Source organism: Micropterus dolomieu, linkage group LG23, assembly GCF_021292245.1.
Source record: "Micropterus dolomieu isolate WLL.071019.BEF.003 ecotype Adirondacks linkage group LG23, ASM2129224v1, whole genome shotgun sequence".
Classification (NCBI taxonomy): Eukaryota; Metazoa; Chordata; class Actinopteri; order Centrarchiformes; family Centrarchidae; genus Micropterus; species Micropterus dolomieu.
The window spans coordinates 1,427,661-1,443,356 of NC_060172.1; the positions used below are offsets into that span (position 1 = coordinate 1,427,661).

The following is a 15,696-nucleotide window of genomic DNA, read 5'->3' on the forward strand; positions in this document are numbered from 1 at the left end:
CCTAAACCTAGGCAGAGTCAGGGTCCAGGGTGATTCATTATAGTGTGTTCAGGTGCATCAAAGGTGTAAGACACTGCAACTGCAACAGGACTAGCTTGATATGTTCAGAAAAGCAATGAGGAATACGAATTGCACTATGACGAGTTCAGGATGTATTGAAAGGTGCATTTAAGCTATATTATGGTGTGTTTAGGAACATTTCATAAGCATTATGGTGTGTTCAGGTGATTTAATGGCATTATGGTGGACTGTGTGTCAGACCTGTTGCAACAAAATAAGTGACAAAAAAGTCTGATGTTAAAGGATGTTACAGTTTAATGTCCTGCTGAGACAGAACGTTGAAGCGTCCCAGTAACACTGGGAGGGTTGATTTAAAAGTCGAGAGTTGAAGAATGTGTGACGGTTTGTTTGGTTGGACTTTTTATTTCCACCTACTGGTTCAGTGTGAGGTTACTGCTGAACACACACTGCTTTCAGGATTGGGTTTAAACGGAAAAATACAAGAAAATAAACATTGTGAAGGTGTTTATTATGACATGGAAAAGTGGGTCACAACAAGGAGAAAAAGGGGGTTTTAATTTCAGGCCGCGCTGCAGAAAAATCAAGTTACAGTCTGTCGAATAGAATAATAACTGCACAATATTAATAACAGCAGTTTGATTTGAGGTTTAGCTCTCAAAACACACAGTGATGTCGGCTACAACAGCAAACACACTCAGATATGAAACATTCCTCTATGTGTGAGTGTGAGTGTGTCTTACAGGCTTTCCAGGCTCTTGGTTCCCGTCAAATCTGGAAACTCGGTGAGATCTGCTGCTCCATTCAGAGAGCTGAGAAACAGACGGAGAGGTTTTGTTTTATTTGAAGCAGCAAAAAGCAGAGAAATATTGTCCCCGTCCATTGAGTTTGTGCAAACATTGACTGTGTGTTTCATACAGTGTGCGTAGCTCTGGTAGGTTCTGAAAGGCAGAACGTCCAACAGACTGGATCGGGTTGTCGTAGAAAAATCTATGACACACATTCAGACACAGAGAGTCATCATCAGTTCAATAACACGTGGCAACATATTAAGCAAAAGACTAAAGAGTTCAGTCATTCATTGTTTGCAAATTTATCTTATTTTCAGGTTTAATGTGAAAAGTTGGCGTGTTCATGTGTTTTTAAATTGGAATGTGGAAACAATATGGATGCTACTACAAAGTTGTGTTGGACTGTCATTGTCATGCAAGTATGCTGAAACAGTTTGCAGCTTTCTATTACAAAGGGATTTTGGTCCCAGTACACATTGTATTACACAAGTTACATTCCACCTGTCATAAACTTAAATTAAAAACGCATTAAGCCGACACAACCAAGCTCAGAACAAATGAGTCTACAAGACCATAAGCTCATTACCAATGAAGGCCACAACGAAGTGCGCAGACAACTTTTTAAGGATACAGACCAACTCTATGACACAACATTATTTTAATTATTATTATTATTATTATAATAACACATTATGACAACAAGCTTAACAGATAAGCATGGACGCACTGACACTTGTCACCATCGGGGCGGCTGTGGCTCAGGAGGTAGAGCGGGTTGGCCGTTAATCGGAAGGTCGGCGGTTCAATCCCTGGCTCCCCCTGGTTGCGTGTCGAAGTCTTGGGCAAGATACTGAACCCCGAATTGCCCCTGGCGGCTATTCCGCCAGTGTATGAGTGAGTGTGAATGCTAGTTTCCGTTTGAGCACTTAGGCTCAGTGTGTGAATGCAGATGTAGTGTAAAAGCGCTTTGAGTGGTCGAAGAAAGGCGCTATACAAGTACGGAGCATTTACATCTATATTATCGATCCAGTCCAACAATATGGCCAATTCACGGACCAGCACCACAAAGTCAGGATGATAAGATATGCTTTCACTCACCACAGCAGAGGGCTCACTTGAGGAGAAAGGCAGTACGTTGGTTTTCGATGGACAGCATTAGTAACAGCGTTGAGTAACATTAGGCTGCCCCCGTGAGTAAAAGTTTTTGGACATGCATCTCAATATTCCTCAGTTCAGAAAGTCCTTCGACTAGTCGCGGCCCTGCAGTGCTATAGCACATTTACCACATAGTAATCACGGGTGATCACGTCTGTTTTCAAAGAGCAGACATGGAAAACAGCATTCTTTTGTATGCTAATGTTAACCGTTAACATACAAATGTTTCCTCAATGTTTCCTCAAAAAGTTAAATTCGAGGTTGCTTTCTCCTTCAAATTAGGAGTTTCAAACCTGTGCTACAGTATCAAATACACTTGCTCTCACTCTCGCTCATGTTAGCTGGCTTAAGTATAGCTAAAACAATCTTCCCTCGCTCTTCTCATTTGTGTGATCTACATTAACTACAAAAACACTCTAAGCATGTGCCCATATTTAAAGATAGTCATATAAGTCATAATAATAATAATAATATCTCTGATATCCGATTATTCTGACACCACATGAATGCAAATTCACTTTAAATTTACTGAAATATGATTTCTCGACCAAACACTAGACATAAAGGCAAGGAAAGTTAAATGTATAGCACGGAGCCGCAGTTCAAAACAGAGCGTTCAGAATAGGAGGAAATCTGAGGTTTTGGCTCACAGGGATTTCTATTAAACACACCTCATTATTTGAAGCTTTGGTCATGTTTATTATACATTATAACATTGTAGATAAGTTATAAAATAAGGAAAAGCATAATAGGTCTCCTTTAAAGAAATACAAGGCAATATAAAAAGGACACATTTCAACAAGATTGAAAAATAGAAAAATAAAAATCATGAGTAAGCAGTAAGTTCATTCTTGACTTTGGAAATAGCAGTTTCACAAAACCATCCCAACTCAAGGAACCCCTTATGAGCTTTTTCCTGAGCGTTCCACTCTATCCCACATACTTCGTCAGTTCATCAGTTTTCATTGAGATGGATCAATGGACGAGCGTGCTCAGTAGCTGTAATGATCTCATCCCTTCACTAAGATATTTTGAGTATCTTAACTTTTAAACCGACAGGGACGAGAAGTTCAATACAGTTGAAAGCCTCCTTAAAAAAAAAAAAAACTATAAGTGAGCCTTGAGTTGAGATGTTTTGTCAAACAACGCTACACACATTAAATGAGTCAGTGGTACCTACATGGTGGTCAGTGCGGGGTTCCCAGTGAAGGCGTGCTCCGGGATCGACTGGATGTTGTTACTATGAAAACCACTAAACAGGAAACAGAACAGGAATTAGCTTTCCCCCTTCCTTTCCGATCCCTTTATGGTTAACATAATAATAATCATAATCCTAAGTATCATCAGGAGAAATAACTAGTATCAGCAGTAAAAGTACTTGTTGTGCAGTAAAATGTCTCCTGTTACTGATATCTGATTCTATCTGACATTATTTGACTGTTAATAATGAAGTTTCCATCTTAGAGCAGAATTTTACTTTTGCAGCTTAAAGTGGAGCTAGTTTTAACTACTTTATATACATTCAGCTAGTAAGCTAGTTTTCACTGCACTTATTGTCTGTAAAGTGCTTTAAACACTGTCTCTCTGCCATTAAAATCATTAGCAACCATTAACTAAAATGATAAAAATAAACCAAAACAAGTGAAGATGGCAGTCAAGTGGAACTCATAAAGGCCTATTTGTGACACTGAAAGACACTGATTGGTTGTAGAGTGCAAACAATTCGAATGGTTTATCCTGAAAGAATCAAATTCTTTAGGTTTAGGTCTTACGTTTCCATTTTTTTGCCCAAACATGAAGTTTTCTCTAAAGACAAGGTATGCTGTTTGCTAAAGTGCCCTACATAATAGTGTTGTAGTCAAGACCGAGGGTAGACTAAAACCAGAGTTAATAGAGACTGAGACAAGACCAAGACCGTTAGGGGCTGAGACCAAGTCGAGACCAAGACTGGGGGAGGGCGAGACCCAATCAAGACCAAGACCAGTTCCCCACATTACATGACACACAATAAAATGTGGACCGAGGTCACAGGTACTTCTCAAATTGATCTGAAAGATCCACATTCCCATAAAAACACCCGTATACAAACACTAAGAGCTGAAATCAACATAAAAATCTTTATTCAACACTCTTTTTCCATGCTTACCATCGCGGAAGGGGGTACAGTCGGAAAAACACATTTTTAATTAGGGTTATTGGTCTTAAAATAAAATCCCGAGTCGTCAATGCCTGATCCCGAGACCGAGTACAAATGCTGTTGAGTCCGAGACTAGACCGGCCTCGATTACTACAACACTACTGCATAATACATTAATATTGTCTCTGTCAATCAAACACATTATTTATACAGTTTATACTCACAGCTCTTTGAGGTGACTGAGTGAACGGATGGCTGTTGGAAACTCGACCAAACTGTTGTAGTTCAAATCCCTGAGAGAAAGAGAAGGAAGTTATAAAGGACAGGAAAAACATAGTGGGAAAGTTGAGAACACACACACACACACACACACACACACACGGACTGCGAATACCTGTTCTGACTGGGAATTTCCTCTTTAGACTGGGATTAGCACTGCTACATCAAATATTTTACATCTACATTGGGAATTGCACCCATAAACTGGGAATATTGGGTTGACCTTGGAATGTGAGTTTAACTAGCTTCAAATCAGGTGTGTCAACTTTAACTTTGGAAATATTGGCTGGGAATGGGGAGCTCTAGACTTGGAATAACAGTTCTAGACTGGTAATGCTGCAATATACCAGCTCTAAACTGGGAATACTAACTCTACACTGGGAATGGCCAGCTCTAGATTGGGAATACTAACTCTATACAAGGAATGGCCAACTTTAGGATTGGGAATAGTAGATCTATACTGAACTGGGTATGAAAGGTCTAGACAAGGAAAACCAGCTACATACTGGGCATGGTAGTTCTAGACTGGGAAAACAAACTATGCTGAATACCCACTCTAGTGGGAATGGAAATGCTGGACGGAATATCCATATTGGAAACGGTCAGCACAGAAATAAAACTGTCAACTGTCTGCTCTTGACTAGAAACATTACCTTTATACTGGGAATATCTGCTCAAGACTGATTCTTCTAACTCTGCACTGGTAATTGTCACATCTACACAGGGAATGGTCAGTTCTAGATTGGTAATTCAGTTGGGAATGTTAGCTGTATACTGGGAACGACAGTTCAACATTAGCTCTGTAATAGAAAGGTCAACTCTACAATGCTGTAGGATTGTCAGCTCTAGATTGTGACTACCAAGGATGCATTAGTAATGGTCAGCTCTAGACTGGAAATAATCAGAAGTAGACTGGTAATAAAGCATATTATATATAACATTACATCGCGATCAGTGAAAAGACAGAGAAGACAGATGCATGCTGTGTTTAAGGACAGTGAGCGGATAAGGGGAGAGCCACTGATTCAAAAGCGTGTCACTGAGTGAAACCACGTAGTAGTGAATTCGGACATGTTCACGCTGCTGTAACAGGGGCACCGCGCTGCTTGTCATCATAGAAACAGATCATCAGATTTTGATTTTTATTGTACCTTCAGTAATATTGCCTGCCGTCTCTTCAACACACAGCTCCGCTGGTCACCGGAGCAAAGTGTTGATATATAGGCTATTATTCGCGACGTGTAACCAATCAGATACTAATAAATATATATATACACACACACAAACCTAGAGAGAGAGGGTGTTTGGGGGTGCAGCAACCCGGGCAAGATGTAGAAGGGGGTGCGTTGCCTAAAAAGTTTGGGAACCGCTGCTCTCGACCATGAGTACCAATGATGCACTGGGAATGGTAAGATCCAGACTGGAAATGTCAGCTCTAAACTGGGTAAACCAACTCTAAACTAGGAATGATCAGAAGTAGACTGGTAGTAAAGCTAGAGAATGCCAGCTGTATACTAGGAATACCATCCATTGACTGGTAGCACAGCTACATATTGGAAATTTCAGCTGTATAGTGGGAATGAAAGCTCTATGTTAGCTGTACAATCAAAAGGCCAGCTCTACAATGCTGTGGGAATGTCAGCTCCAGACAGTAAGTACCAATTATGTACTGGGAATGGTCAGCTCTAGACTGTTAATAAAGCTATATATTGGAAATGTCAGCTGTATAGCGGGAACAATAGCTCAGCGCTATAGACTAACAGAAGAGTGCTCTACAATGCTATGGGAATGTAAGCTTCAGACTGGGAAATTGTTTCATGTAATGTAAATGTTTGTGAATCAGGCTCGATGTTTAACCTACTCTTTTTTCCAGTTTATTAAAGAAACATTAAACTGTGCCTTGCACTTTTCTTTCATCACCAGTAGAGACTAGAGCATTCCTCAAGTCAACACATGGCTTCAATTAGGTCCTCTCAACCATCTCTGGGATGCAGGTGGCTATTACACACACAAACACACACACACACACACACACACACACACACACAGTGTGGAATGAAGCTGCCACATTGTGAAAATACCATTAAATTGAAATTGCTTCAGTCTGGTCCTGAGTGTGTGAGTACATGTGTTTGTCCAGAGGATGGTTTGTAAAAACAATGGCTGCTATGCTTTCTGCCAAACTATTATTGATGGAATTTGGAAAGATTGATTGCATAATAGGTTTCTGATTTAGTCAGTTTAGGGGTTCGTGGGAGATCCAGAGGTTTTGGGAAAATCTTAATTATCATAATGTCAAGCTGTAAATTGCGCATGCTGATTAGGTTCAAGGGGTTATGTTAGTGGGTGGGGGAACATCAGGCTGTGAATTTCTCCCATACACAATGTCAGGTGACTGTTGGAAGCTGTCCTGGTTGAATCATCAGGCAAAACAATGAGCATGTCTTACAATTAGCGCACTAGTATTCTTGGTATGATTGTGGTTTTTGGAGTATCCTGTTTGTTGTGTATGTACACGTCATACCCCGATTCGAGTAACTCCTGATAGGCCCATTATATATATATATATATATATATATATATATATATATATATATATATATATATATATATATATATATATATATATATATATATATATATATATATGTGTGTATGTATGTATGTATGTATGTGTGTGTGTGTGTGTGTGTGTGTGTGTGTGTGTGTGTGTGTGTGTGTCTACAACTCAAGTTAGGTTGTAGTTAGTCGTAAAAGAAAAGCAAATAAGCTTAGCTCCCATGTTGAATAATTCCTTTAATTCTGTTAAGGAATGTATTTGTCTTGATTGACAGGTGTCTCCGTTCTGGTGGTTTTGTGGGGTTCATGCTAGTCACAGACAGTTACACAGTGTTTTTGTGGTGCTTCAGCGGTTTCTGAAGAGATGTTTTGAAAGCTGGATTTTGGTTTTTTGCTCACCGCTATTTTCGTCACTTACTGGAACCAGAAAATCCTAATTTGGGCAAAAAGGGATTTAGGTGAAGCAGAGGTGGGCACGAGACTGGAAACCACCACAACTGAACTTAACACTGATGTTAGTAAATGTGTGTTCTTCTACAACTTGGGTGTGTTTTTCTTTAAGACTCAACCTCGAAGCTTGTTGGATTAATTCATTTTTTTCAGTTTTCATTTCCGTTTTTTTCCCCTTCTCTCTCTCTCTCTGTTTTGTTTGTAGTTTCAGATGAACATGAGTCCCTACTGTGGTTTATTATTGCTGATCACACAGGTACACAGTCTTCCAACAAACACACACACAAACACATGCTGCCTGTGTGTGTGTGTGTGCATGAATAGTAATTATGATTAGCATACAGCCAAGGCCACACACAGAGCCACACACACACACACACACACACACACACAGCAGTATTTCCAAATGAAGGCAGCGTGTGTTTGTGTGTTTAAACCTACTTCTCTGGTTGACTGAGAAAACAGAAACATTTCCACACACACACACTCCTCAGATTATACACACACACACACACACACACACACACACACCAACATAAATACACAATGGTTAATTTAACCCGACTCGATCTAATATCCATAAATACTCGCCAAAAACCTGATCACATGCTAACCGGCAGTGGCAGTGCATATCTTAAATTCTGAACATTTAAAATCACCCTACGAAGTCTTGTCCCACTATTGTAGATTGGTGCAGTTTTTCCTGAGCACAAATGTCAAGTGAAAAAGCGCTAATGAACAAGTGAAATCAAAGAAAAAAGGGGGGATGTTAGCTGTTAATGCACAGGAAATAATTTTATATTGCTGCTTTTCAGTCGCTAAAACTAATAATTCAAAAAGCTATCTGATGTGTTTATTAAATCAATGTAAGCCTCAGGTTATTAAAAATAACACAATTTCTTACTTTAGTAGATACATATTTATACAAGAGTCCCCCCTCCCACAAATATTTGCTGTATCATTAACTTTTGTGAAGTGTATCCACATTTTTGAACGTTTAAGATAACAACAACTGTGTGGCTGTGTTAGCATGTGTATTTGTAAATGTCACCAGGTGTGTTTTCTGCAGATGTCTGTGGTGTCAAAAAGCGACCATCTAAGAGAGCTCGGGATAAGATCATTTATTCGTTGGCCACGCATTTTAACTATTACGTGTATTTTACCAAAATGCAACTGGCTAACAGAACCCATCATTAAGTATTATAAGACTACATTTACTGACTTATGCTGACCCAAAACTAGGAGGATACAAGGGCCGGTTTTGGGTCCGATTCACTCTCCCGACAATCACGGGAGGCGTTCCTGAGAGGTTGGTCGGAACATCTTATCGGCCCAAATGATCCTGTAGTCTGAGGGGTTTACAGACATAATCCTAATGTTGCCGACTGGATTTGAGGCCAATTTTGAATCGTAAATATCTTGTTATTTAAGATTTAAAATCGGGTAGCCTCTGATCAGAAACCTAAAACAGCCAATGAGTGACAGCACAAGGAAGCGTGATCCGTGCGTTGTATATTTGCTCGCGCTATAAAATGTATAAACCATGCTGATTCCCTCTTCTCAGCCTCAAATTCAACCACAGTTTGATTATCCTTTTTGGTTTTCCTTTGCAAAACAGCCCACACAAGGTCAACCAGCTGACGGCGACAGTCTGCCTCCATGTTTGTTTATGTCTGAAGTCACGTTTGATCACGCGAGTTTCTGTGAGATCCCAAGTCCCCAGAACTTCCACACTTCCACTTAGTATAAACGCCAAGTGTGTGGTCCTGCGTCTGAACTGAACAGTCTGGTGTGTGTTTTCTTAAGATTAAAATATTAAAAATCGGTTAATTCTGTCCAGAATCCAGGAAGATTAGAAATCCTCTAGTGTGCACCAGGCATTACATTTTGTATCTTGTTTATTAGACAGGTGTAGAAATAGAAATGTAGTTAGTGTTTGACCTGTTTGACTAACTGTAGTTACAGAGACCCGGGTTCAATTCCCCTCTGTGACAACATCCACCAATGTGTCCCTGAGCAAGACACTTAACCCCTAGCTGCTCCAGATAAAAGTGTCAGCTAAATGAATAAATGTAACTGCATACAGCATCTTAAAACCCTGTTCTCATAGTGGGGTTTCCAGGTTTGAGCTTTAAGCAAATGTGACAGGCTTCCTCCTGTTGAATCCAGACTTTTATTGAAGCATCAGGTGTGTGTAGTCAAGGTAAACAGTTCCATATTATAGGAAAACGTGCTGACCATTGCCATGTTCTGTATGTAATAAATAAATTTTAAGTTTAAATTTAAGTAAAAGTTTTAGTTTTTTTAATCAGTCTGCTGACATTTTTTTCTCTCTCTCACAGGATGGATCGGTGACTAGCTCGGCTAAAAGCATCATGGGAACAGATGAAACCGCTGATGAGCTCTCATTTGGCTTTGGGGAGGATAAAAAAACAAGATCCACCTAAAACATTTTGAAGCGTTGTTTGAATAAATCATGTTAAGTGTCCTTAACAAACGTATAAATTAAACCTGTCTCTCATCTCCTAACCTCTTCACCCTGACCCCAACTCAACCCTGACTTCTCCAACTCCTCCCCAAAAACACACACACACACACACACACAGAAACTCACAGCGTCTCCAAACTGTGGAGTCCGTGGAAGCAGTTCGTTCCCATTGAAACGATCCTATTGTTGTTGAGATGCCTATGGAGAGAGAGAGACTGATCAACTAATGAAGCAGACAAAGAGTGTGTGTGTGTGTGTGTGTGTGTGTGCGCGCCTGTGTGCATGTGTCTTTTAAAAAGGGGCCCCGGGGCCTCTCAAGAAGGTTTTTTTTGTGGTAATTTCATGCAAATTAGCTTCAAGCAGATTGGACAAAAGAAATGACAGCAGACTTCAATGCTGCCGCGCTGAACGCCATTACACGCACACACATACACACACAGAGAGTTTTGCATGTTATTAAGGAGCTATTACAAACAGAGGGGGACAGTCGCTGCCACGGTTAAACTCAATGCAGAATGCAGCAACAGCTCCTAGCAACGTGCACGCACACACACACACACACACACACACACACACACACACAAACACATGAAAAAAGTAAAAGTATTACCAAGAGGAAGTTTAAAACAATAATGATAATTATTGCGATATGGTGATAATGTTCAATAAATGTTGTATTTAATTTATTTGAATCACAAACAAAAAAGCACTTATTTTTTTCTGTCAAGATATTTATTTTATTGTGGAAAAGGGACATAAAAAACGTTTTACTTAATTTTACTCATGCATATTTCAGAGAAAATTGTCTTTAATGTTCTATCTCAAATTTGTTAAGTGATCCACAGTTTGGCATCAAGTGTTTGTTCTGACCATAAAGAAAAGTTTAAATCCACAATTTACAGTCTGTTTTTTTCAACTTTTACTTTTACTCATAAAAAAATCTGCCTTTAAACATTGACATTTATCGTGATAATTATTGATCTCGATTGATATGAAATCTACATTTTTGGCCATATCGCCTGCCATATGGTCTGTCAATCTGAGTTCAGCTCAAGTTCACCTGACTGGAACACATTTGATATAATTCCTTAACTGCCCAACAAACCTACTATTGCTAACTGTCTAATTAATAACTGACAAATCGGTTAATGTTAACCTATGGGCTAATCTAGTAACTAACGGCCTATGATCCACAAGCGTCTGTTTCCACACACATAAATCTGTGCAACCTTGCTGTTGGGAATGCCGTCGAGAAAGTGGCTGATCAGTCAATATCTGTCAGTAATATAAAAAATAATAATATCAGAATACGCTAACCCTGATATCTTAAATAAAGATGGCATAATATAGTATTTTAACATACTCCCCATCTCCTTACACTACATATGGAGTGAGTAGTCGTGCAATATAAAAGGATTCTGTAATGGGAGCATTATTTGAGCGGGGATATTAGTCTATCAGAATACGCTACCCCTGAAATGATGTTATAATATAACCAAAAAACAGAAGATGACATAATACTGTGAGAGTTATAACCTTATGGGATTGAAAAAGGGAACACATAAGGTAGCATTTTTCGACAAGGCAGCATAGATCGTCAGAACACAGGCAAACCTAATTGTAAACCAAGTTGCTTACTAACAATTAAATGGCTAATATACTGACTAACTTCCTGGCAAATGCAGAGCTGCCAACTGTCACGCATTGAGTGTGAGACTCACGCAACTTACACTTTTCACACGCCCTCAAGCCATACATCAATTTTCTCACGCACTCAAAAAACTCATGTAACGTTAGCCTATAACTGATAGCGTCGACTCGGTGTTAAAAAATGGACAATCTAAAGCACAGCCTTGCTCTGCTGTGAATGGGAGCTGCACAGAGCTGCTGAAGTTAACATTTGAGGATTTGTGGTGAAGTGTTTTCAGCTAGTTTCCTTTTGCACATGTCTCATTTATACAGTCCCAAACGGGTTCTGTGTCTTTCTGTCTGGGATTCTATCATATCAGCAGAGCAATTAATGAACACCAGATTATACGGCGAGATATTTTGAAAAATACTGTGATTAAATAATGATGTTATTCTCATAAAAATCTTTCTGGATATATCAGATTAAACATGTGGGATAGATGTAAAAAGTTTTGAAAATTTAGTCCAGGAGTTTCTAACTGAATTAAAATGAATAAATTTATTCTTGAGGTGAAAAGGTGCCACATTTAAAGAGGAACTTCCCCAAACAAAGACACAAAGAGGAGGGAAGATTAAATCATGAAAGAAAAAGAAATACAGAATGCTTGAAAGCCACACATTCTGGTATATTTTATATTGTAAATAGTCACCTGCTGCCTGAGTTTTTTGTTTCCGTTGACATAGCCTAGATAAATACATTTCCTCCATAAATTGATGCAGAAATTCTCACCAGAATTCAGGAAAAAAGATTTGCTGCCCCCCCCCCCCTCTAAATAAGTGGCTCCTCCATTGCTAAAGGAAAACCTACACTCTTTCTTATTATAATATTCCATCATATTCCATCATCCAATATTCCTGATCTGACCATGATTATTGACTTGGCTTTTCATCTACACGTGTGGCTGTGGCTTGCACATTAAAGAGTGGTGACCCCGACCCCTGCGGTGGGATATGACACAGAAGGCCTAAAATGAACAGACCTCCAACAGCGAATCTCACTCCAAACTAAACTGAAAAGTTGGCAGTTCTGCAAATGTAAACAAAATAGCTGGCTACAGCAACAAGCTTTACTGCTACAAAAGGATTAACCTGCTAACACATTTCCTACTAACCAACTTGCTACTAACCAACTTCCTCACACTAACTAATTTAAAGGCTAAACGACTGGCTAATCTTCTACAAACTAACCAAGTAGCTAACTCACCGCTAAACAACTGACTAACCTCCTAGCTTACTCACTAACTACTAAACAAATGCCTAACATACACGCTAACTTACTGACTAACATTTTAGCTTACTTACTTAACCAATTGCCCATAATACTAGCTAACTTACTGACTAACCTACATGGCTAATGTTAACTTACTGGCTAATTGATTAACCTATAGCTCATTTACAGGCTAAACAACTGGCTAATCAACTGAATTAAAAACTGACTGACTAACCAACTAGGAACCTTACTGTTAACAAACGTACTAACATACTAGCTAACTTACTGACTAACCTACATGGCTAATGTTAACTTTATGGCTAACTGATTAACCTCTAGCTCACTTACAGGCTAAACAACTGGCTTATCTACAGACTGACAAATTGACTAACTAACCAACTAGCTAACTTACTGCTAACCAACTGACTAACCTTCTAGCTAACCTACTGTCTAACCTACATGGCTAATGTTAACTTACTGGTTCAGCATATATATCACTTCAAAAATTAATTTTCTGTGTGAGTGTGTTTGTGTTGTACGTACAGCACCACCAGGCGGCCCAGCTTGCTGAAGGCGTGATCTGGGACATGACTGATGTGGTTGAGGGCGAGCGTCATGGCCTGCAGGGCGGGCAGCTCGCCCAGAGCCTCCACCGGCACTTCCGTCAGAGAGTTATCATCCAACCACAGGTGACGGAGCGAGCGTAGGCCGGAGAAACAGCCAATGGGAATGCTGGAGATGTGATTTGCATCCAGACGTCTATGGAGAAATTTACAAAGAGTGCGTTTACATTCAAGTAACCAGTTATGTGTCAATGGAAAACACATAAACAGTCTTCTAACTTATTGCATGTATGTAAAAATAATTAGAAGGAAGTTTGGCTTGACAAGAAATGGTCAGTTAACGTTTTTTTGTAGAGACTGATAAATAACCATTTTTCCAACAATTTTTCAATTAATATGTGCCTTTGTGGTGTTAGATATGGTTAACAGTGAACTGGCCACAATTCCTGTGTATCTCAGAGCCCGTCCTCATCTCACAGCCATATAGCTTATTAAGACTTATATTTAAAAGTTTAGTGTGTAAGTTTTAAGGGCATCTAGTGGTGAGGTTTCCAAATTGTAATCAGTGGCTCACGGTGCATCCAGGTGCTCATGGTCCCATTTCCTGAGTTGTGAAGTCGTTCTTCCGACTTCAGTGTGTTTTTATGTGCTCTTAAGTCGAAATGTGGAATCAACATGGGCGTTACCACAAAGATGTGATGGATGCTGCAGCTTATTACGACCTAGATTTACATTTTTTGTTTGGCAATGTGGCAGAAAAAAGTCAGGTGAAAGAGTGTAAGGAGCGACAAATGCTATGTAAGGAGGTAGAGTTGATGGATGAGTCAAGTAAACTCAAGACTTTCACTCAGGAAACAGAGGTTCCAGTCCCGTGTGATACCATAATTGTATTTTATATAGGTTATGTTTGCTTGAATTGTCCCTCTGAGTGACGAATAACGTATTCTAAATTGAATTGTTTGCACGTTTTAAGCAGTTCCCATCAACTACCTTTACTCAAATATACGTAAGAGGATATAACAAGATTACATGAATAATGGAGGACCAGTAACTCTTTACAGGCTTCGTAGCTACATCGTAACCCCTACATCTACTTTAACGGTAACCAGCAGCAGGCCGTAACATTTACATCAGTAATCTTTTAAATCATTTTAAAAAAAGCTTTTTATTAATGCCAGTACTCTTTTTTCATTTCCAACGTTTTCTTGTGAATGTTTTTATCTTATTTATACAGATATTTGATTACATTTTATTTTCTAATTATTTTAATTGTCTGATATAATTTGCCTCATTGCCTCCTAAAATATTTCATGTTTCCACCATGGAAAGCACTTTGTTTTGAAAAGTGCTGAATAAAAAAAGTTAAGTATACACAGTCTATGATGTTAAATTCTTATCATTATTATCTTGCCTTTATCAGGGTGGTAGTGCAAGGACGTTTGCTGAGAACATTTAATGAATAAAGCAGGGTGTACCAGAGAAGAATTTTAAGCATGTCCACTCAGGTTTTATTTTGTGCAATTCAAAAAACATCTATTTTTTCAACATGTACAAGAGTCTTTCAGCTTTGATTTAGTGCCTTATTTGCAGAATGTAAAACGAGAGGCTTCACCTCACCTTCAAGCAGTTTAAGAGGAACATTAGAGATCAAGTGTTTGAACAGAACAGAGGAATGATCGCCAGGTTTCTCGAGCACCACTCAGCCAGCCAACGTGCTCTTAAGCAAAACGAAGGCATTTTAATGAGCACAGACTTATTGCTGAGAGTGTGTACGAGTGTTTATGCGTTCAGTTAGCAGCCACACAACTAAAAGTATAGGTAAGTTTATGATCACAAGAAAACAGAATTTGGTGAAAAGGATTCTTGTTGAACTTACCATTTAAATATTTTTTGTCTTCATTAGTCAAGACAACAAAACAGGAGATGTAGCAACCAGTGGTTTAAAGTACATTTACTCAAGTACTGTACTTTGAGGTACTTTACGTGAGTATTTCAATTATTATTATTATTTCCTACTTTTTACTCCATCTTTCATATAGTTCCATTTCCTTTTTATTTTGGTCCATCTGGGTTCAGGTAGAAAACTCGTGGGACTTCTTCAGGTCATGCAACATAAACATGCATGTAGATAAAAAGAGGTCTGTCTGTATGGGAACAGAGGAGTTATTGTCCAGACAGAGAGAGAAGAGAAGGATGGGACTTCACATAATGGTCCATCAGATAAATGTGGGAGAGACTTTGGACAAAAAGAAGAACTCAGACGTCTCCATTCTTATACCCTTATCTACACACACACACACACACACACACACACAGGTACAGTTTCAGTATAATTACTGTCTGTTATAGTACTGAGG

General features: G+C 39.1%; 1 protein-coding gene across 1 annotated transcript in view; it reads right to left on the minus strand.

Moving 5' to 3' along the window:
- The window catches only part of LOC123962961 (leucine-rich repeat-containing G-protein coupled receptor 5-like), a 51,995-nt gene that overhangs the window by 11,392 nt on the left and 24,907 nt on the right, over positions 1-15,696 (minus strand). Inside the window, exons 6-11 of the mRNA XM_046039463.1 lie at positions 13,320-13,535; positions 10,004-10,075; positions 4,326-4,394; positions 3,145-3,216; positions 937-1,008; positions 762-830 (exon numbers count right to left, since the gene is read on the minus strand). Of these exons, the coding sequence (XP_045895419.1) occupies positions 762-830; positions 937-1,008; positions 3,145-3,216; positions 4,326-4,394; positions 10,004-10,075; positions 13,320-13,535 (570 nt within the window). The remainder of the gene's footprint in view (positions 1-761; positions 831-936; positions 1,009-3,144; positions 3,217-4,325; positions 4,395-10,003; positions 10,076-13,319; positions 13,536-15,696) is intronic.